At 37.5% G+C, this 24610-nt stretch overlaps 3 protein-coding genes across 14 annotated transcripts in view; all 3 read left to right on the top strand.

The window, feature by feature from the left end:
* CADPS2 (calcium dependent secretion activator 2) overlaps positions 1-24610 on the top strand; it is a 495842-nt gene that overhangs the window by 139810 nt on the left and 331422 nt on the right. The gene's annotated exons all lie outside the window — the stretch shown is intronic.
* On the top strand, positions 15799-17359 carry RNF148 (ring finger protein 148). Its single transcript, XM_070264991.1, has one exon. The coding sequence runs from the start codon at positions 16032-16034 to the stop codon at positions 16941-16943; it is 912 nt and encodes a 303-aa protein (XP_070121092.1). The 5' UTR covers positions 15799-16031; the 3' UTR covers positions 16944-17359.
* On the top strand, positions 19704-20837 carry RNF133 (ring finger protein 133). The gene has a single exon (XM_070264990.1). The coding sequence runs from the start codon at positions 19704-19706 to the stop codon at positions 20835-20837; it is 1134 nt and encodes a 377-aa protein (XP_070121091.1).

Raw genomic sequence — 24610 nt, 5'->3', positions numbered from 1 at the left:
TGGCTCTAGAGGGAGAAACTTTCTGTAGGAGGCAGGATTATGAGGCCTATCCAAAGCTAACTCGAGACAATGGACATATTGTCTGGACAATAATGTCTGCTCACTAAAGAATGATGTCGTGTCACTGGAGAGAACTTCTATGCTGTTTAGTGCTGGGAGGATGAAAGGGGAGCTTAAGAGGTTTTATATATGATGAAAGAGATTGAAGAACCTCAAATAAAACCTGATAACAGGGGCAGTCATCATTGCAAAGAAGAAAGTAGGGCCTCAAATGCCATTCTGAGAGGAGATTGTATAAATAGATTCTTCCACTACTCAGATTTGGTAAATCTGTAATGCCAAAATTAGCCTCTTGATGGGAATATTTAGGTTCACAGATCATAGATTCAGAACAACTGCCGTGGACTGACAGACTAGCATCTGGACGAAGCTAAAACCAAAGCTGCTTTTTTTGGTTTACCTTGTTTAACTTATAGTTCTCAATCTTTGCTATAGTCTTTGTGAAATACATTTTTGCCTGAGATAATTGATCTACTGCTCTCTGAGTCTGGGTATTTAATTCTGTAGGTAATAGCCGCACAGAATAAACTTATGAGATATAAACAAAAGTAAACATAGTAAAAGCAAAAATAAAATAGAAATTTAAAAACAGTAAAGAAATGAAACTAAAATCTAGTTCTAGGAGAAGACCTATGAGACTAATGCTACCAAGATTGATTTAAAAAAAAAGCACAGATAAACACAATTAGGAATATAAAATGAGATTTAACTACAGATAGAGCAATTTTTTAAAAAAAATCATGAAATTGATAAAATTCTAGTAAATTGGAAACTTAAGTGATACATCTTTTGGAAAACAAAACTGACTCAAGAAGAAATAGAAAACCTGAAGGAACTGTTGGCCATTAAGATAGTGAAGTGATAATTAAGTCTGTTCTAACAAAAGAGTCCTAGGCTCAAATAGTTTTACCTGACCTTCAAGGAAAGATAGCTTCTAATTTTTAAGGAAAGCTTGTTTGATGAGGCTAGTGTATCTTTGCACAAACCAAATTTGGAAAATATAAGAATAGAAAACTAAAGACCAGTCTCATTTTACTTGGATGTGAAAATCCTTAATAAAATATTAGTAAATAAAATTCAGTGATAAACATCATGAAGTATGGTTGTGTGTGAATGATTCACTATTAGAAAAACTATAATCACCTACCACATTGAGAGAAAAGAAAAAAATGCTTATATTAATATTACAGAAATGGCATTTAATAAAATTCAACGTCTGTTTATGATAAAAATATTCAAGATAAAGACAAGCGCTAGTAGCAAACTTCTTGAATACCTGTCATAAATTTACAGAAAATATCATAATCATGAAGATTTTGAAGTTTTCAAATGAAAATCAGGAATAAGACAAGAATAGCTGTCGTCACTTACTGTTCAGTATTGTGATGAAAGTCCCAGTCAAGAAAAACGAGAGTTGTTAAACTTGTAAAGGTAAACTACCCATATTTGCAGATGGTATACTTTTTACCTAGACAATTTCAAGAGGACCTATAGAGAAAGTAGTAAAATTAGTGACTTCAGCAAGATTGCTGGATAAAAACTAGACAGACTTACAGAGATCTGTAGCACTTTTATTAAATAATTTATTAGAAAACAGCAGTGGGAAAAAAATCCTTCTCAAAAGCATCAAAACTCAAAGTACTTTATTGATAGAAATCTAACAAAATACTACAAGGCCCCAGGGGAGAAATCTTATGAAACATTGCTGAAGAACACAGAGCAGAGAGATACCATGTTTCTGAATGGGAAGACTCAGTGTCATAAGGGTGTCCGTTATCCTCAGTGTAGTGAGCAAGTTGTTGCAGTTACAACCCCGAATAGGGTTTGGTTTGTTTTGTTTTACATTTGATAAACTGATACTGAAATTTGTTTGTAAAAGCAAAGGGTCAAGAATAGGCAAGACTATAGAGGAGGAGGAGAAGTGACATGGGGAGATTTGCCCTACTAGAGATCAAAGTTATTATAATTGAGCTAGTGTGGTGTTAATAGAGGGGCAGGTAAATAAGCCAATAGGTCAGAAATAAACCCACGCATAAATATAAACTTGATAACGTTTCACAGATGGTGTTACAAACTTTTGGAGAAATAGTGGACTGATGAATAAACGTTGCTAGGGTAGTTGGCTACCCATGTGGAGTTAAAGATAATACTGGATGCCGTCCTCACACTCCACACAACGTTCTAAATATATTAAGTACGGAAATATGAAAAGCAAAAATTTAGAAGAAAACATAAGAGAACATCAAGGATAGGTTTAAAAAAGACTTTTTTTAAATCAAAGGAAGCACAAACCATAAATGAATAAATGAAAAATTCTACTAAAGCTGAGATAATTCATATTACAAATGAAACAAAGTAGGAGGAAAATAAGACTGAGATATTACAATGCCTGCAATCAACATAGGCTTATTCTCTGAAATATGTGCAGAGCTCCTGTACATCTGTATGAAAAGGCAAACAATCCCTGAACAAAATAAATAAAGGAAAGGAATAACAATCCAAAGAATAGGAAACCTAAGTGGCCAATAAACTGTATTGGTTTCATGTAGCTGCTGTAACAAATGGCCACAAACTCTTGTTTTTATTTAAAACAACAGATGTGTTCTCTCACAGTTTGGGAGGCCAGACATCTGGAATGAGGGTGTCAGCAGGCCTATATTCCCTCTGAAAGCTCTAGGGGAGAATTCTTCAAAGCCTCTTCTGGCTTTTGGTGGCTGTTGGCATTCTTTGACTTCCTTGGCTTGTGACCACATCCAGTGTCTTCCTTGTCTTTACATTGCCTCTCTTTTTCTGTCTGCCAAATGTTCCCTGTGTTTCTGTTATAAGGACACTTGTCATTGGAATCGGACCTACCCCATAATCCAGGATGATCCTTCATCTCAAAATCCTTGATTTCATTTCATCTGCAAAGACTTTTTTCAAATAAGATAACATTCCCGGGCTGCAGGGATTTGACATGGATGTGTATTTTGGAGAGTCATCATTCAACCCACTAAAGTGTCAAGAGATGATTAACATCCCTAGTAATCAATGATGTTCACATTAAAGTAATGAGAGACCATTTGTCATCTTTCAGTTTTCCAAATTTGGAAACATGAAAATTTTTTAAGACTAAAGAGAAATAAGTACTTATGTGCTTCTGGCTGAAGTGTAAATCTTTGCAAACACTTTGGTGATATCTGTTCAACTTGAAGATCCTGGTGCCTATACCCTGTGACATGGAAATTGAAAATGCAAGAGTATGCTCTAGAGAAATCCCAGCACAAAGAAACCTGTACAGCAATGTCCTTTGCAACATTGTTTGAAATATGGAAGAAGTGAAAACAGCCCAAATATCCATCAGTAGACAAGTGAATAAATATAAAGTGTGACATATTCATACAAGAGAGTGCTATAAAGTTAAATGAATGGGTGAATCTCAGACAATGATGAGCAAAACAAAGTGCAACATGATTTGTATAGTTCTATGTCTAAAAAGTTATAATGTGCAGTGTAACTTTCTATATTTATAATACATGCATATAAAACTTTAATGGGATTATCTCTGGGGACTCTGGAAAGATTACTGGCTTGGGAATTGGTATATAAGGGGCTTCAAGTGTTGTCTGTAACTTAATTTTCCTTAAAAAAAAAAAAAAAAGAAAAAGATGAAAAGCAAATATACTGTACTGAGTTGGGTAGTGTTCCCCGCAAATTCAAATCCTTCCCAGAACCTCAGAATGTGAGTTTATTTGGAAATAGGGTTGTTGCAGGTATAACTAGTTAAACTAAGGTGGGGGCATACTGGAGTAGAGTGGGCCCTTAATCTAATAACTAGCATCCTTATACAATGAGAAAAGGGAGACATAGGGAAGAACTGCCTGTGAAGATGAAGGTAGATGTGGACGTTGGAGTAGTGTGTCTACCAGGGGACACCAAGGACTGCTGGAATCCTCAGAACATAGTAGAGAAGTATGGAACAGATTCTTTCTCGGAGCCTGCCAATGCCTTGATTTTCCATCTCTAGCTTCCAGAGCTGTGAACAAACACTGTTTCAAGTCATCTAGTTTGTGGTACTTTGTTCCAGCAGCCTTGGGAACTGAATACATATCCACAATGTTCAGATTCATTACAGTTGGGTGATGAGTACATGAGTGTTATATTATTATCTATATTTTTCTTTTTCTGTATTACATCTTAAAAATATTTAAAAGCAAACAAACCCCTACTAATTTGGTTGAATTTTCTGTAATTAACCTTTCTGATGGAGTTAAAGAATAAAATAGATGTGTGCATAATTGGCAAAATGAGCAGTGCTCCAAATATTGCAGGTGGAATCATAGCTCATGCTTGTTGGAAAACCACAGCAGTACATTTCCTGTGGTCAGTTAAAGGATTTAAATATTAAAAAAAAAAAAAAAGTGAGGGACTAACTCAGCATAAAAAAAAACAAAACTTGCTCTTGTCCAGGATCCAATATGGGAAATAATTATGCATCTGGACCTAGGCATAAAAAGCAAAGGTAACTGGGCTATGAGACATTCAGATAGACATTGGAGTCAAATCCTGGTTCATCTACTTAACTAGCTGTATGGTGTTTAACAGATTACTTGGTGACTTCAGTTTTCTGATGTATTAAATGGAGATTCTAATAGTATTTACTTCATCACATTGTTGTGAATATTAAATGAGATAAACATAAAGTGCTAAACACCGAGTGTTCAGTTAAAGACTCAAATTGAAGCTTGTATCGTTATTAATAGCAATAGCATTGTAAATTACTATAATTGAACAAATTATAAAAGTACTATACTTGAAATATCAGCTGGCACAGTTTGAAGAACACTACATTAATCACCTTCAGTAGTTTTATTCTTGTGTATGACAGATCTATGCCCCACATCTAGTGACCCATATTGCATGTATGTTTTTGTTGAGATATAAACATAAAATAACAAATTTTGTGTAGGTCCATCTCTCCAGTTTACCATGAATTCTTTCTATAGTTGTTTCCCCTATGGCCCTACTTGTGGTTTGATTTTATTAAATGATTGAGAGAAAAGCATTAAAGAAGAAATTTACCAAAGAATTTAAAATGAAAAAGTAAGGTATAGAAAAGCTAAAAACTTAAGACAAATAGAAACAATTCAAAAGTTGTAGAGAGGATAGAAACATGAGTATCATGTCCACGTTATATACTCGTAGGTAAAGAGGCTGTCACTCCCACGTATCTTCAGATTAACTGTATCACTTTCCCCCTTCATTTATATGGAATATCATTTAGTTTTCCCACTTGCGTAATCTGTTAGTATAATCTCAGATAGACATTAGAACAGTATTTCAACTCTAGCTCTTGCCCAGAACTGGTTTTTAATGTGCATTTTACAAACACTTTTGCCTTCTCCAACATAACCTCTTTTCCTTAAATCTCAAATTTTATGTTATTGATGACATGGATGTACTTTCAGTTTTACTTGAGTTGGTAGTGGAACAAGGCTCTTTTCAACATGTTGAGAAATGCCATGCCAGGAGAGCTAATCAAAAGCTTTGCTTCTTTGTTTTACTCTTACTTGTTTTTCTGGGAGGTCTGGGGGTATGAGGAAACAAAAAAGACCTTTTGTTTGAGTTGGCATGTACCTTATGACAATAATATTCAAAACAAGCTCTGGTTTCATGCATCCTTTATGAATCACAAAATACTTGGTCTTTAATGGGCAATCACATTTTAGCTGTTTTGGTGGAGATGATAATAGGCATTTATGTAATAGGTCTCTAGTCTTTAATGTTACATATGAAAACTGATACCAAATGTTCTATGTCAATATAGAGACTCTCTTAGAATTATAGGATTGAGAAAGTCCTTAAGGACCCTGGCATCATTCTTTTCCAATAGAATGAATAAGACTATAAAGATGATGATGATGGTGGTGGTGATTAACACATACCAGTCTGTGTATGAGCCAAACAGTATTCTAAGTGCCTTAGATTCTGTACATTTTCTCATTTCATCCTCATTAGAGTCATAAAAAATCGGTACTATTCCTATCCCTGTTTTACAGGTAAAGAAGCTGGGGCATATAAGTTCAAGGAACCTGCCCAAGGTTGCAAAGCTAGTGTAGATACAGGATTCAAACCCAGGCAGTCTGGTATCAGAATTAATTAAACCTGTGAAACTTGACAGTTTCTATTCCTGGTAAAACTAAGGAGACTAATTATGAAAAATGATATAAAACAAAGATTTGTTTTTAATATAAAAACTTAAAACCTTCAAGAGCCTGAATGAAGGAAGCTTTGACTGTGAACAAATGTGCTGTATGGGCTGCTTTACCTTAAATTGCATGGAGTATATGAGGGAAAGTGGTAACTTAAGGTATCAGATCTGTGTAAGAGTACACTGCTCCATCTTGGGGCAGGATATAGCCATTTGTGCCTCTCTGCCATTTGCTTCACACATTAGGGTATTTGTTACGTCAGAGTGTAAGCTTCTTGGATAAGATACAATCTTGACCTCGTCCTTGCATCCCCAGGTACACAGAATGAAAGATTCATGAGAACAGGAAGTTATTTTTTTGATCATTGCTCTAGCTGTAGCACCTAGAAGTAAGCACATAGTAGGTTCTTGATAAATATTTACATGAATGAGTGAAAAAAATCAATGTGGGTATTGAGTAGATGGTTCTTGGATTGTACTGCTGGAGAGGATGTGGAAAAACAACATGACATGTCAGCTGCTTATGCTGGAGAATCGCCTTTATTATATAAAATTAAGTAAGTGTAGGGTGCTGGCCCATAGTGGTTGAGTTCTGTGTGGTCCACTTGGCCTTCCAGGGTTGGTGGGTTTGGATCCTGGGCATGGACTTGTCAGCCATGTTGTGGTGGTGATCTACATACAAAATAGAGGAGGATTGGCACAGATGTTAGCTCAAGGCTAATCTTCCTCAAGCAAAAAAAGAGGAAGATTGGCAAGGGACCTTAGCTCAGGACAAATCTTTCTCAGAAAAAAAAAAAAGTGTAAAAAAATTAAGTGTAGTAGGATCTGTAGGAAGGCAAAGGAATATAACAAAGTCCTACCCTTGAGGAACTTATAATTTGAGAGAACAAAAAAGCCTTCATAACAGGGGAAAAAAGTAACATTATTTTAAATACCCTGATGAAAAATACCACAAGGCAGTATATAATTTTCTAAGGATATAGAAACATGATCAAGAAAATAGTGCTTATTTCTTAATATACATGGTATTTGATTTATTTTTATTTAAAAATATATATATTGTATATACTGTTTTTTTATACAAAATCTTGTAACTTTGATAGATTATAGTAGGAAGAGCATAATTTGGACTGGATTCATCAGAAGGTTTCTGGGGATTGCAGGATGTGACTGCATCTTGGGTTGGGGATAGAAGCCTTCTGCGTTGATGAGAAAGTTGGTTGTATTTACAACTTTTTGCTTTAAGTATTACTGCTGATATGATGTTATGGCTTTCTTTGCGGTACTGAAATGTACAAAATTAATCTGATGTCATTTTCTCCTGATAATGAGCATTGGTTTATGACTTGAGGTATATGTATATATCTTGATATATGAAAGATAATTAAAGAGGATTTTTAATTCAGTAGGGTGTACTTATATGTTAGGAATAGTTGTGACTTGTGGCTGTGTATTATTCCATTTTTCAGATACAGAGATGTGGATGGAATTTATTCTTGACTTTTGGAGAGAAAATGTAAGCCAGATGGCCTCTGATCCTGTGATATTAAATAAGCCTTTTTCTGGACAACTGTTGTCACAGTAATTCTTAGCTGAGGGAAGACTTGTCAAATCATTGCCCATTCTAATTTGTTTTTTAAATGGGCGTCTGTATAAAACAGAGGTTGCCAAAGCTGCTGATATATCTTAATATTTTGAAGAATAAGTGCTTGAAAAGTCAGACATTTGTCAGGGACCCTGAGCAAGTTTTATGGTGCTAGTGTAAGGGAAAGGAGGCGGGAATAGAATTTATAAAAATAGATGACACTACTCCTCATGAGACATTTGAAGTCAAGCAAAGATATAGACAGACATATAAGCATCTATATAATATGGTAGAATTAAAGGACGGTCAAATAGGTGCAAACAGAAAGCAGGTGGTTTTGGCTGGGGAGATTGAGAAAGGGAGACTAAGTTCAGTCTCAAAGGATGAGAAGAATTGTGTTGGGTGGAGAATGGAGCAAAGAGGCCTTATAGAATTCGGAAGGGGAAGAAAGGCCCATTTATTGAGCCCCAGCCTTGCTAGCAGTGTGCTTGGTGATTTACCAACAGATGTGAAATAGGGCATCCAATAGTCACCACGGCCTCAGGAGGCAGGCATTACTTCCCCATCTTACAAATGACAGCACTGAGGTCAGTTTGGCTTACCTCACACCGCCAGCGTGTGGCAGAGACTGGGTTTCATAGCAGGTCTTTGGTACAGCTGTGTGCTTCCTTACAGTTTCTACTCAGTGTGGTCACTCCGTATTGGTGTTTTTTCTTCTCTGCTGCCTCCCAGGAGGGATTAAATTGCCTAATAAATGAGTAAGGATTTTGTGACCTGTGAATTGGGAAAATGTAAGAGATCTAAATGGGAAAATCTCCTTATTCTCCTCTGTGCTGCTATCAGAGTTAACCACACTCCATGGGGACTAGTCTCAGGAACGCAAAGTTTATGCAAACCTTTAGGGACTGATTGTGACTTAGGGAGGTCTAGAATCTACTTTAGGGTTTTTGGTCAACTTTGAAATGACCAAGCCCCAAAAGCATCCTCCACACCCATTGGCTCCTCATCCTAGGCTCTTATTAACTAAAGGAGCAGAATAGTCTGTTAAGAGAACAGGACAAGTTCTGGTGGTTCTTCAGAAGATTCTGCTTGGATATGTTTTCTCCTTTGTTGAATATATTGCATATTCTCCACCTTTTCAAACAAAAGTCCAGTCTAAATGGTTGTGTTAATATTAAGATGTATTTTGTCCTAGGCTCAAACAAAGATAACAGTACCACCAAATACTGTCCTTACACTGTGTTTACCTAAGGATGTTCAGCTCCTCCCACATCCCTCTTAATGCAGAGGCCGCAGTGTGAGGATTTTCCCCCATTACTTCCCAGACTAGTAACAGTGTCTTTCTACTATTGATGACCATTCTATGTTCTAACTTGATAGATTGAGAAGAAAAAGTTGTTTTGAATTTAGTGTTAAAGTTATGTAGACTTTGACTTAAATTCAGAATGCAGAAGAGAGTATAACTTATTGATTTATATCCATTAAAATTTAAAGGGATTTGGTCATATTCCAAATGCTCATTTAGCTTTACTTTCAGGTGTGGCTGGAAGAAATCCAGTTTTATGAGTATTAAATCTCTAGAAGAATTAAAGGTTGAATTCATTATGCATATTCTTTTCTGTACTCTGAAATGATCACCCTTAAGAAGATAAAACTAAATAGATAAGTTATTGCATGAGGAATAGTGCAGGTTAGAATACAGAAGATAGTGACTATCAATTTAATTCACTCTTCATTGAGAGCACATATTAAGTATGTGCTCAATACTGTGTTGGAAGCTGAGGCTTGAAACAAATGAGAAAAAGACTTAATCTCAGCCCTCAAGGAGATGAATAGAGTAGATAATTTTGTGGAGGAAACTATATCAGCGGCTGCATGATAAACCACCCCAAAACTCAGTGGCTTAAAAGAGTCAGCATCTGTTATTGCTCAGGAGTTCATGAATAAACTAGGTGATTCTTCAGGTCTTAGCTAGACTCACTCATGTGTCTGTGGTTACCTGAAGATCATGTAGATATCTCTGCTCATCTTGGGCTCTTGCACATGTTTGCCCATCTGTATGTTGATCTAGGATGGCCTCAGCTAGAACAGCTTGGCTCTCTTCCGAGTAGTTTCTCCTCCTCTGTCAGGCTAGCTGCCTTCACTTGAGGGTGGCAGGGTTCCAAGAGAGTGAGGGGAGGAGTGCAAGGCCTCTTGAGGTTTAGACTTGGAACTGGCACATCTCACTTCCGATGAAGTCTATTCACCAGCTGAAATCACCAGACCCTCCAGATTCAAGGGATGTGGAAGTAAATCCCACCTCCTGATGGAAGGACCTGCTGAGTCATGCTGCAGAGGGCATTGGTACAGGGGAGAAAGCAATTGGGGCCATTTTTTAATCAGTGTACCCACCATAGGGACAGACAGATTAAGTTTTCTGGAAGGAACAAAGCCTGTATAAGGTCATATATAGTGGCCGCTGCAATGGGAGCACAGGAAACTCTATGCCATTTGAATTGAAGAAGCGTAAATTTCAGGACTGATAATAGTAGAAAATGAGGCTGGATGGAAGGAAAGAGAACCAGGCTGGAGAGGCTTATATCCCATTCCCAGAAGCTTGAGTATTATCCTGTGGATAGAGGGAGCCATCTTAAGGTTTTAAGCAAACAGGAATGCCATTGTAAACTTCATTCCTTTTTTTCCTGTAGGTTGCCATGGCAACAGAATGACTTCAAGGTGAGCAAAACAGTGATGGGAGATTAGATAAGATGCTATTGCAAAATTCTAGACTGTGGGAATGATTATGAAGGCCAAACTAAAGCATTGGAAAGTATTCAAGTGTGGTAAACCTGACCGTATTAATCATTCATTCAAACAAGCTCTTGAGCCAGGCATCGTGTTAGGTGTTTGAGAAATGTTGGTGAGTATTCCTTTTCTTTAATGTCACAAAGGCTTCTCAGAGCTCTTATACAAATTAAACTTTCCTCATGTGTACCACCATTAGGCATGCAGGTAAATAGGAATAATAATCCTGGTTTACATAGTGAAGTAATCATGGTTAGTGATATAATTTAAAATGTATTGTCTGTTTTAGATGTTTCTTTTTCTCTAATATATTTAATTACCAGAGCTTTTAATGATATTAAAAGTTATATTGGTTAATATTAATAATAACGAAGGAAGAGCCTGTGTAAGTCTTGTGATTTTCTGTCTGTAAAATAGCTTACTGGGACCCCATTCATATTCTTTCCTCTTATCTCGGCAGCTAAACTTCCTTTTCCTGAACCCTAAATTCAGGCCCTTTTGGCCTGGGAGCAGAGCCCAGATCTAAATAGGGGAAATATTCGAGACCCTTCTTCTAGAAGCTTCTGAGTTTACTTATCAACTAGATTTGGCTCTGGTCCCACCGTGAACTGGTTTTTCAGGGTCCCTGCTCTCCGCTTCTGCTCTTTGCTTCAGCTCTCTGCTAGTATTTGCCCCTGAAACTTTGGCTTCATGAGACCACACTCCTGGGGCCTGCTGCCTCTGCCATGAGCTCTGTGCTGTCTGTGAGCTGCATGCTGCTGGAACCTCTGGCGATGCTAACCTCAGTTAAGAGCCTTCTGATAATAGCTGTCCTGTCTGCTCTTACTGCCTTCTCTTACCTCCATCACCTTCCTCTGTCACACTTAATCTCCTGGTTGGAATCTACTGTAAAAACTCAGATTCGTGTGTACTTGTTGCTAAGTTAACAGAGATCTTAAACCATCCTCCCATATTTTTCCTCCCAGTTGTGTCACTTATCTGGACCTTCCCTACTATACTATATGACTGTCAACGTAATTCAGAAGCGCATTACTTTTTCAAAACTTACTGTTCTGTTTTAGCATGTTCAGCACTCTTTTCCTTGGATTCTGAAATATCAAGAGGAAAAAGTATACTTGAATATAAGAAATTTTTTGTTGCTTATGTCTGAGAGAATATATATGGGAGTAGTGATTAAGTTATTATGGGAGAAAGAAAATACATTAATGTTTGAGGATTTACCAGTTTGCAAACAAATATAATAAAATTTAAACTAAAATTTAGTTTTATCTTTATAAATTTTTAAAAATAAAGATTCTGCTTTTGGAAAATACTTATCATTAGCATTATTTCCTTTTTTGTTGTTCTCAGTAAACTACTTAGTCAGTATTCTGTTCCTCCCAAATCCCATTATGGTGCATTTAATTACTTGCAGAAAACCTATACAGTTGTTTTCAAGCTTAAATGCAAATTCAGTGTGGTTTGTGGATTCCAAGAGATCTCTAATAATATCATAGCCCTGGATACTGCAACTTGCGGACTAATTTATTGAAGCCTCTTTGGTATTCCGTGCATCACGAAGATAGTCCCTGGGCAATGCTATGTGAATGTGTTTGACTATTTTTCTTATCAGGGTAGAGATTTCTGGAAGTTTGAGCATTCTTAACAGAGGCTGATAAACAGCAGAGGGATAGATCAGCTGATTTTTTTCTACCAAACTTAATGAAAATTATAACCTTCTTGAAATTTTAATTGGAACCCAGAATCATAGGATATATAGATGGATACACCTAGTTTGTGTATAACTCTCCTGTTTAGATGGTGACCTCCTTAAGAACAGGGCCATGTTGTGTCCTCTGTAACATAGACTTCAGCTCATATCAGTACCTTGAGTGTAATAAGTACTACAAGTTTGTTGTGGTTAATGATTACGTAAGTATCATTCCTTTGGGTAAACCTCAGGAATTTAGCACCTGTAGCTGCCATTTTGTTAACCTACTCACCTTCCAGTTCACACGTTTTTTCCTTTGGTGGCAGAGGACTGATTATCTTCGTGTTCTCTCTTACCATGTGCTCAGCCAAGGGAAGGGATTCTCCACAGCAGGATGAATCATGATTAACCTGAGCCAATCATGGTGACTCTACTCCGATTTCCAGGAGTTCCTTTAGGCATGGGTTTATGAAGTACTGATAGCCGGAGAGACATTGAGGGAAGTCTGGTAGGTTTCTGGGGGGGGAAAAAAAATTCCTTGCTCTTATATAGAGATGGTAGAAAAGTCTGTGTGCTTCTGGATCTTGTCTGCTATTCTGCCTCTTGATACCTAGAACAATAATATCCACCTTGGGGATCCTCATGAAGTCAGCTGACATAAGAGGGAAATCAACATACTTAAACAGGCAGAATGGCAAGAGGGAAGGAGCAGGGAGTTTTTGAACCACTGGATCAACCCACCCTAGTAATATATTTCAGTTCTCTGTAGCCTATCTGCAAAATTCAGCAGAATGAAAACCTCTTTACTACTTAGCTGTTAAAAAGAAAGGAGGTCTATGCATTGAATAAATGGTCTAAAAGGAACAGGTGAGAGTAGCATCAGTCCTCCAGCCTACCACTCTTCCTACCCATTTAACCATCTTGGATCTGTTTCTAGTATAAAATGGATGTGATTTGTAGTCAGGCTTCATGGACTAATAGGTCACTCGTGGAGGTCTTCACTGTTCCTATTCCAAGGGGAACTGTGGAAATGAAGATGAGTTGAGGATATCATCCTTGATGGATGTATTGCCAATTAGAAAAGCTTACTGCATGATAAGAGCTTAGATCTGATTGTCCATCAAGGATAAGAGAGTTTCGGGAAGGTTTCTCCCTCCCAAGCCTGCTCTGTTGGAGCAAGGTTTCTTAATGTTACTACTGACATTTGAGACCAGATAATTATTTATTTCACACGACTGTCCTGTGTGCTTTAGGATGTTTAGCAGCATCCCTGGCCTCTAGGTGCTAGACACCAGTAGTACTCCCCATTGTTGTGACAATCTGGAGACAATGTTTCCAGAAATAGCTAAATATCCTTTGGGGGCAAAATTGACCCCCATCTGAGAAACCACTGTGTTAGAAATAAAGGATTGTTTGTTATAGGTGCATTTGTTCTAAGATTCACGTGGGAGAGAGGGGAAGTTCTGCTTATCGTTGCCTTAACCACTTCAGGTCTTATAATGAAAAAAATACTCTGAATTCTTCAAATCAGTCTTTTCAATCATACGAAGAACATTTAGAGTTGATATATGTTTTGAGCCAAAGTGTGGTTACTGTTTAAACTCTTCACCCTTAAAAATCAGCAAACTAAAAAGCAAAATTACAACTACATTATATTTTAAATTCCATCCCGAAAGGTTAAATAATCACAAATCTAAGAAACAGCCTCTAATATGATGATATAAACTGTCTTCTTAGTAAGGCTTCACTTTGTCAATGTTAATAGAATAAGCCAGGAGTTCCCACTCCATATGAACTTGGGAAAAGTCTACATGTAAAGACAGTTCAGATGTGAACTGAATGATACCTAAATAAAATTGTATGAAAGGGCAAGTTGATTGGTTCCAATTTTATTTTTAAAATCAAATATTAACTAAAATATTATGGTCCAGAGAGTACAATAAATCCTTTTGCCAAAATGACAAAATTCTCTCAATATGCCTGTGATTTAAATGTTGATGTCCATTCTGCACACTAGCAAATGAGGATTGTCTTTTCTTTTTGTGTCCCCAGGGCTTTATGGCATGCCTGGTGCATAGGATGTGTCCTATATATGTATTAAATAAATGTTTGAGTGAGTGTTGCCAATTTATTCACTCCCTGAAACAGACTCCAGGTGAAGAATTAAAAGCAAGCAAGCATTAAAGCACGTTTAAAGCAGTAAAGATGCTCTTGTTTGCAGCGCTAAAGTAATATAGTGATTTATGATACTTGTGGCTATCCTTTTCTCTGCTTACTGCTACCCTTCCAGTTACCATGTCTGTTAATTCAACTTTTAAAGTAACTTTCAGACTTGGCTATATCTTCACTTCTTTACTGCTATTTCAAGAGTCTGGGCCACTGTTGTCTTTTGCCTAACCTCATCTCATACTGTAGTCTTCTCCTCCAATCCATTTTCCACAGAAGGCAGCCAAAGTGTACTTTCTAAAAAGAGAACATTTTGAAAACACTTATAAGTCACCTTCCAGCTTGGAACCCTTAAGTGTGTTGTTTTTGTCCTTGGGGCATAATCCAAAATCCTTAGTCTAATGTTTATGACCCTGAACCTCTTATTGCTGTTTGCCTTTCCTCCTCCATCACCCTTGGTGCTCTCCTCTTAGACTTTGCCAAACTCATGTTCCTTCCTATCTTAAGGTCTTGAAATTGCTGTTCCTCTGCCAGAAGGCTTATCTCATTCTTTGGTTGGGTAATTCTGATTTATCTTTCAAGTCTCTGACTAAGCATCAGTTTCTTTAGAGAGCAATGCCTTGGACCTCTAATCAAAGTTTAATCCCCTTTACATTTATTTTTTCTTTTGATACTCTGTGTTTCCCTTTCACAACCTGCAGTTATACATTTGTGTGTTTGTTTAAAATCTGTTCTCGCTAGATAATCTCCACAAAGTAGGCGTATATCTATTTTCTTTAATATATGACCCGTGCTTAATATTTGCCTGTCATATCACATAGTGGGTTGTCCGTAGCTGTTTTAGGGAACAAAGTTGAATTTGCCTTGCAAGATGGCAGTGTATCTGGCTAACAATATAAGTTGATTACATTGTCCTCATGTTGAACCTTTAGGCCTGGAATAAGCATTTAATGTTGGAAGAGAGTGGGAATGATTTGTTCCTGCTTCCCAAAGGGTGGCATATTTGGTAGCACAGAGAACTGGTGACTGGCCAGGTACATTCACAAATATGTGAATGATAACTACTTTGCCTTACAGATAGAAAAACAATGAATATAAAGTGGTTAGGCAGCTTTTCGATCTATCTAGGACTGGGAAAGAAACTCAAGGCTTTAAAAAAAGTTATCTATTTATTTATTGCTTTAGAGTTTATTCAAATTGTTGTATACCATGAGTCATTGCTTAGTAGCTTTTTGGCCAATAGGATTTCAGTATGCAGTGCACTGACATAAACACTTGGATTGGCTTAACTACCTCTGATGTCACAATTTCCCCATTAGGAAGTCATAATTTTCTTGAAATCACATTGTAGTAACAACAACTCTTGTTATTCTGTTTCATTTATAAGAAAGATAATCTACCAAAAATAAAAATGCTGGAAGGAGCAAGATATCTTTGATCCACACAGACCTTTTCCATTTACATGCTTTATCTTCTGCCAACAATCGAAGCCAGCTTCTTTACTTTCTTTTATGATTGTTGTTTTTTTGTTTGTCAGTTAATAGGCAAATAGAGGAATGAGCCTACTTAGAATTGCTCCTTCGACTCATAGTTGTGTTTCTTCTCGACTATTGAAGCTTAGCATCTTTCTACTACTTAGCCTTCCTGACTCAAAAGGAAAAGCCATTTGGACAGCCTATCTGAATATAACGTTTCAAGTGGGAAATCGGATTATATCAGAATTAGGAGAGAGTGGAGTGTTCGGGAATCATTCTCCTCTGGAAAGGGTGTCTGGTGTGGTGGTACTCCCTGAAGGATGGAATCAGAATGCTTGTAATCCTATGACCAATTTCATCAGGCCCGAACAGGCAGACTCTTGGTTGGCTCTCATTGAACGAGGAGGCTGTACTTTTACACACAAAATCAATGTGGCGGCAGAGAAGGGAGCAAATGGGGTGATCATCTATAACTATCCAGGTACGGGCAACAAAGTATTTCCCATGTCTCACCAGGGAACGGAAAATATCGTCGCAGTAATGATAGGTAACTTGAAAGGCATGGAACTTTTGCACTTGATTCAGAAAGGAGTCTATGTGACAATCATCATTGAAGTGGGGAGAATGCACATACCATGGATAAACCATTATGTCATGTCCCTGTTTACCTTCCTGGCTGCTACAGTTGTCTACCTTTTTCTGTACTGTGCCTGGAGAGCTAGAGTGCCCAATTCTTCCAGCAGCAGGCGAAGACAGATAAAAGCAGACGTGAAGAAAGCTATTGGTCAACTTCAACTGCGGGTGCTCAAAGAAGGGGATAAGGAACTAGATCCAAATGGAGACAGTTGTGTTGTTTGCTTCGACATATACAAACCCCAAGATGTAGTACGTATTTTAACTTGCAAACATTTTTTCCATAAGGCATGCATTGACCCCTGGCTTTTAGCCCATAGAACATGCCCCATGTGCAAGTGCGACATTCTGAAAACTTAAGAAACCCAGAGAATCTTCTGAAGATGTAACTGAGTCTTTCCAAAGATTAAAATTAGATGAATTATCTTAGCACTTTATGTAGAGAGAAAATTCAACTTCAGCTTCTCTACCCAAGTACTAAAGGGTAAAATTTGTGTGTTTTTAAAATAAAACTCCATATCATGCTCAGCCATTTGAACTTGTTGTTTTTCTAATAAGTTTTCATTGTTAACATTTTTGCCCTTATCCAAATGAGGACATTAGTACATGTTAAAAGCAAATTAGTCTTTATCTTCAAATTATAATGATTGTGACATTGATGTCACAGCAAATTAGTCATAATATTTTAAAGTATTTTATATTAATTTTATACTTTGTTTTCATATTTTTGATGTCTAATAATATCTCTGCACAATAAACTTCATTATAGGATTTGATCTTAATTCAATTCTCTGTGGTTAATTAATTAATACCAAGGAAATATGGTTTCCAAAGCTACCACTGGGTAGGTAATATGTTCTAAATAATTATTATAGGTAGCACTTTTGGTTATGTAGAAGTATTTTAAATGATTATAATCCTCATTTAGGGAAGCTTTGCAAAAAGTCACCTTTGTGTTTGCCAGAGCCCTGAATTCTAGCAGAGTGGATCAGTTATGGTGGCAGATGTCCCTTCTACAAGTGACCCTAGTAAATGCTTTTCTTTTCTTCTCAAAATGGTGGTTAGTGTGTCTCTATTTGGGGCATTTTGATAATATAGAAAGAGCAGAGCTGAAAGTTTCCTGCAATTTCCTTTCCAAGTGGTATCTTTTGCCTTATTTTGCTTTTTTTTTTTTTGTCCTAGTAGATGAATAAACACCTGTGTAACAATGAGAGGCTGAAAGATTTAGGTTTTGATGGCAGTCTCTTTATGGATGATACGATAAACCATTGGTGTCTAACTCAGTTGGCACTTTGTGAGTCTGTAATGTACTACACTGTCTTTTTTTTAAAGAGTGAGTTGTGCGGAAACAAATTCAGATTAATGGCCTTTGGGAAAGAAAATCGGCCATTCTGAGCTGAAAGTTTTCACAACAATATTTTCTTTTTATGCTAGTTTTTGTTGGGCCCATAGGGCCCTTTTCTCCTCCCTCTTTCCTGCCTCAACTTATCCTGTTGCTGATTCACATTTCATAAGAAGTGCTAGCTCCCTTGGTTCTGGTGAAACCCACCCAGAAGTGTCTCTTTGCATCCTATTTATAGAGGTCAGGGATATTTATGTTCAAGGTCAGAATCCTTGACTGGTTTCCTAACTGGTGAATACAAACCACTGAGATATACCCCCAAGAAAGTATATGGCAGCACCAGTGGATGCCCATGTTTGTTAGCTCACAAGTCATTCTTTGGTTGTGAAGTCATATTGTGCCATTGACATAAGTTTATGTAGCAAAAATGTACGCAGACTTGATAGTGTGTATGTGGGGTCTTCCACCAGGGACATTTGTTGATTTTGGCAAACATTTAGTTAAAGGCATTTATGACCTTTAGCAGTTAGGGTGGTCAGTGGTTAACTTTAAGTGGGAACCTTGAAGTTTTTCTTTTTAAAATCAATACCTACATTTTTGTTTAAAATGTATTGTGTTAGATGTAATTTTTTCCCATGCATCCTTCCTCCTCTCCTCTCAATATATTGTTTAGTAACAGATGTCAAGGTCTGCAGAGAAATGAGATTAGTCTTTTCTGTCTTTATTGCTGTCATCTCTATAGTTGGTGAGGAGTGAGGGAGTGAGGCTGAGATAATTTAAGAGGATACTCTAATTTCAAAAATCAAATCAAAACCAAACTGGACCAACCCACCTCTGCGCAAGCATTAGTAAACAGATTTACTACGGTGGTTTACATAATAAGTAAAAAATTCACACTGTGACCAATTGTGAATCAAAAATGGTGTTACAGAATTCACTGCTTTTACCACATATTTGGTCATCGTGCTAATTTTTTTTTTTTTTAAACATTGGCACCTGAGCTAACATTTGTTGCCAATTTTTTCTTTTTTTTCCTCCTTCTTCCCAAAGTCTCCAGTACATGGTTGTTTATTCTAGTTGTGAGTGCCTCTGGTTGTGCTATGTGGGATGTCGCCTCAACATCCCTGATGAGCGATGCCATGTCCGCGCCCAGGATCCAAACCACCGAAACCCTGGGTCGCCGAAGCGGAGCGCAAAAACTTAACCACTCGGCCACAGGGCCGGCCTCTAATTTTTAATGTTCAAAATTTGCCATTTTGTTGGCAATAACTTCATTTATTGTGAACAAAAATGATAATTATATGGCACTTTTGCGTATGCTTTCAGGTTTTAAAATGCATTATATGACTTCTAATTTTTAAAGTGATACCTGCTAACATTACATGTAGCTCAGGGATTGAATCCGTTTTATAACATCACAGAAATCACCCATAACAACATGTTAAACATTTAAGCCAATGAATTTACAGCACACTGCAAGCTCTTCTCTAGTTGGCTGTGGAGTCTTTGATGTCATAATCACATCGCCCAACAGTAAGCAGTATCTGGAGTTAACAGTAGTGAGACTGGGATTTTTTTCAGTTTAAAATTTTCTCTCTCTCTCTAATAAAACATCTGAAACTCATGAGACATCTTTAAGACATGCTGGAAGACAGTGGAACTTATTTTCACCCGCAAAGTTTTTCTTTTCATTTTGTTATCTTAAATTGATCGTCAACAGATGTGGAAGCGACATCTTTTTGTTGGGCTGGTCCTTCAGTCACTAGGCGAAGTGAGAGATGAAACTACTCAAGATCGGCAGTTGGAGACACAGCATCGCATCTTCCTGGCTTATAAGATTCAGTCTTTTTTGGCTTCTTAGTCAGAATTGTTGCAGAGCCAGTGCTGTTTGGACCGCTTACATGAACATATCATTTCACGTGGGGAATCGTATGTTGTCAGAGTTGGGGGAGACTGGAGTATTTGGAAGAAGCTCCACTTTGAAGAGAATAGCAGGAGTTATCGTGCCACCAGAAGGGAAAATTCAAAATGCTTGTAATCCCAGCACCACTTTTGGCAGATCAACAAACTCAGAGAGGTGGCTCGCACTTATTGAACGGGGAGGTTGTACCTTCACACAGAAAATTAAAGTGGCTGTTGAGAAGGGAGCCAGCGGAGTGATCATTTATAACTTTCCAGGAACTGGCAATCAGGTTTTTCCCATGTCTCATCAGGTATTTGAAGACATTGTCGTGGTGATGATTGGTAACTTGAAAGGCATGGAGATCTTGCATTTAATTCAGAAGGGAGTTCACGTTACAGCTATGGTTGAGGTGGGGAGGAGACACTTCATCTGGATGAATCACTATTTTGTCTCTTTTGTGATCGTCACAACCGCTACTTTAACATATTTCATCTTTTATCATATTCGAAGACTTTGGGTAGCAAGGATTCAGAACAGGAGATGGCAGCGATTAAGAAGAGACCTCAAGAAAGCATTTAGCCAGCTTCAACTTCGGGTGCTAAAGGAGGGAGACGAGGAAATAAGCGCAAATAGAGATAGCTGCGTAGTTTGCTTTGAACTCTATAAGCCTAATGATACAGTTCGTGTTTTGACTTGTAAACATTTTTTCCACAAGAATTGCATTGACCCCTGGATTCTAGCCCATGGGACATGCCCCATGTGCAAATGTGACATTCTTAAGGCTTTGGGGATTCAAGTGGATGTTGAAGATGGAACAGAATCTTTGCAAGTTCTAATGGCTAATGAATTACTTGGTACCCTAACACCTAGTGAAGAGGGGACGAATAATGAACTTTCTCCTGCAGGAAGGGCAGATAAAGTGACTCCTGTGGAGGAGGAGGAGCACCCTGTTTGTCAGAATGCCAGCCAGCCTAATTCAGTAGTGGAAGAAGTTCATCCTTCACTTTGACAGCATGACCTTTGAGGAAGTGGATTAAACCTGTTTGTCAAATCAGGTCCTAATACTGACCAGCAGTTTGTTTGAAGTGTGCTTTGTGTCCTTTTTTGTTGCTTTGGTAGTTTTCTACATTCTTTGTGAAGCCTCAAAGACAGAAAAAAGGCCTAGCAGGATTTTTTGTTTCATTTTTTACCTTGGCTAAATGTAATATTTTGTCAATGTATGTTACTCTTGTGAGTATATGTGTTTTCTCTGTACACATATATTTCTATGTACACATGCATGTTAAAACCAAGGACAAACTTTTCCCCTGTTTTTGTACATATATTGGGCTCTATTTTGGTAAGAAAATTGTGAATATATTTGCTTGTTCCTTATAATACAGAAACCATCAATTAAGTTTGAAAAACATGAATTTTACTCTTCCTGGCATGTAAAAAAATAATGTATCTTTTGACATTACATTTATAGTACAATATATTAATTTTGAAGTCATTGTGCTGTGTTTTTTATTCTTGATTTGAAAATTTTGCTATGCAGAATTTTATTACTCTCGCTATTGACAAACAGTTCTCTTCAAGCAATTATTCATGCAATTAGTACATTTTATGTGGTCTGCATATGCATAGTTATAGCAGTTTTAAAAGTAAAATACTAGCGCGCTTTTAAGTGAACAGCAAATATTTCAGTGCCCAATATTGCTTATCCTAATTGTTACATGTTCATAATATGTAGAGAGATTTAAATGATAAAGAATTCCTATGATATTTAGTCATGGTGTAATTATTTATGTGTACCACCATGCTGCCTAGTTTATTTTTTGCCATTAAATAAAATATTTCAAATATTCCAGATCATTTTGGAGATAAGAATCACGATGTAGAAGTTATTATGACATCGTGGGATTGTGTTTGTTTTGTTCCCTATATTCCCAGGATCTAGCACAGTTCTGGGCAGGCAGATATTCTTGAGAGAATGAATAAATAATGATAAATGTCTTTTTCATAATCAACTGTTATGTGTTAATCTGAAAAACGGCGCAGTTTATCCCAATCATACAAAACAATAGGAACTTAATCTTGTAAATTATCATCCTAAGTCACTCTGACAAAATAGAAAATTAGGATTTTTAAGCCAAGAATTCATTATTACAATTTAGTATGCGTAGTTTTAACGAGGAGCTTTGAACTCTCCAGGGCTGACAGTGGGGTTTGAATTCCTGTGCAACCCTGGAGAGAGATCTCTAGAGAGATCTAAGAGGAATTTTGTGGGTTGCCTAGTGGTGGTAATAATAGCAGAATTCAGAGATGGAAAGAAGGGCGATAGTTGGTTCTTACTGCAATGCAGAGGAAGACTATTTAAAGACGGGGTGAGGGATGCTCATCTAAGGCCAGGGGGAATGGGACACAGCAAAATCTGGACACGTGACCAGATGGGAGCGATGCCTTGCTGGTACACCACAGGCCTTTTTATACCCAGCCCTGGAGATGTTTTGACTAAGTTAATCTTAAGAGATGTGCCTTGAAAGATATGCATAGCACCAGTACTGGAGGATTTAGCAGAAAAACTGTTTTGAGTGCCTTTTTAAGTTTACCCTGGGAGAGCAAAGTCATTTCCTGGGGAACCAAGGATCACATTGAAGAGACAGGACACTGAGGCCCTATGGGAGCCACTCCTCGTAGGATCAGGTCCTAAGCTAGGATAAGCTGTCATTCTCTGGCCACTTTTGGTGCCTCTGCTTATGGGGGTGGCTAGAGTGACTTCCACTGGTTGCCCAAGACAATCATTGGAGCTATAGAAATGGATGCATCTAGCAGTGCTGGCAGTCCCCAAACCCAGGGTTCTAGGAACTTGACAGCTCTGTGTACTCTTAGCCAGGATCATTACAGATCCGTGTACTCCTAGCAAATTCATGTGGGGTACATGTTCCATGATAGACCTAGCGCTTAAAGAATTTGTACTTCACACTGACACTCACATTGTGTTCTGTCTGTCCTTCCTCTGTACCCTCGTTGGTTTCTCCTTTCTTTCCTTTATTCATCATTGTCAGCCTTAAACCTGACTTACCTTCATGTGTAAGTAGTTAGCACTTATGCACTTACATAATGAGTTGTCGCTTGTTAATAAGGACATTGAACATTTAACATAATGTTTGTTGTCTTGATTTGAGAATTTTCAATGGATGTTCTTTAAAGGGTGGTTAGAATCTGTTTGAAGTGGGGAAGGAAAGGTCGAGTCAGTGAACTTGAACTATCATTGCTGAGTGCCTACCATGTAGCAGGCGGTGGACTAAGTGCTTTCCATAGCGGTTTATGTCAGAACAAAACAGCAGTTTTAAACCTTGTCTTTAGAATGTTGTAAACAGATCAATAAACCACTTTTACTCTGGGTTTAATAACTAGGACCTGGGAATAGCACTGCTATGTCAAATGTTAGGTGTTATTTGTTGTGGTAGATTTTTACCTATCCTGTGGGCTATACCATCTTCTTTTGTACCTAGTGATACAAATATGTTTTACCATAATGACATGGGACTACAATGTGAATTATTTTGCCCCTAATACCAGTACTATTCTGGATTTCCCTTACATTTCTCCTTTGTATATCCTTTTGCATTCTCTGGTAATAAAATTGATTCCCCATGCCCACCTCTGCTAGGTAGGGGGTTGATGTTTCTTATAAAAGTTAATCTTTTTTTTACTAGGATAAATTAGGTTTAATATTTACTAAAGTAAAAATGATTCTAAGACCATTTATCTCTGATTGGGTGATGCTTTGGGGAATTAATCTATACAGTTTCTCGTGTTACGAGACACACTACACTGACAGTATTCCTGCCTCTTGCTCTGGAATTGTTATAATGCGGTTATCTTGTAGAAATTTGGTCAGCCATAACATTTACAATACTATGAGTATATCAAAAGATTTAGTGAGCCAGGGATCTGGCGTTTCTGATGGTGTTTAAGCTTAGTGTACAGTGAAGGCGTTTTCTCCTTTTACAAACTCATTGGTTTTTGAAGCAGCGTGCCAGAATCAAGTAGGGGAAAGGAATCAGGGTTTGGAGAAGCATTGAAGCAAAAAGAGGAAGGCCTCCTATGTTGATACTGTGAAGGAGTCATTTTAATGGCAACCCTGTGTTCCTATTGCATCGTTTCCTATGAGTGCCAGTTTTTGTATTTTAGAATGTTTATTTGGTTTTATATTTATGGCATTTTTTAAAATGTTAATGACGAAAAGTAAGATTATGGGTTATTACAATTACCAACACAGAAATATCTTAAAACACATACCTGGTTTTCTAAACCACAAGAACTTTTTTGGGACAGAGAAAAATTCCTCTTTTTTGGGGGAGGAAGTGGGGATAATGTACTTTAGATGATCTCTTCCCTATGCACAGGTGTTAGAGTTGTTCCATCATAATCTCTCCACAAAACTTCCCTTTCTCACAGCTACTCCACAACCTATAACACCTCTCTCCACAATCATGCTGTCATCTTTGTCAGACTTCCAAGGTACCGTGCTCCTTGATGATTTCAGCTGCTGATTTGACTTTTCCTCTTCCTGGTCATTGATGACCAAGGTAACCCTGATTTCAAAACTTTTCTACAACCGTAACGTTCACCTCCCAATTCAGCAGATTGTTGCCACACATCAGGGTCTGTCATTTTTGAAAACTTCCTGACTTACAGCGTCTTTTTCAGAATTCCCTCTCTGAGTTCATTTGACCTCTCATTTCCACCACATGCTATTTGTTCTCATTCCAAGCAGAATTTCCCTTAACTATC

Source organism: Equus caballus, chromosome 4 (assembly GCF_041296265.1).
Source record: "Equus caballus isolate H_3958 breed thoroughbred chromosome 4, TB-T2T, whole genome shotgun sequence".
Lineage (NCBI taxonomy): Eukaryota > Metazoa > Chordata > Mammalia > Perissodactyla > Equidae > Equus > Equus caballus.
Note: the sequence above shows the minus strand (reverse complement) of the source record. Positions and strands in the feature narration are given on the sequence as shown.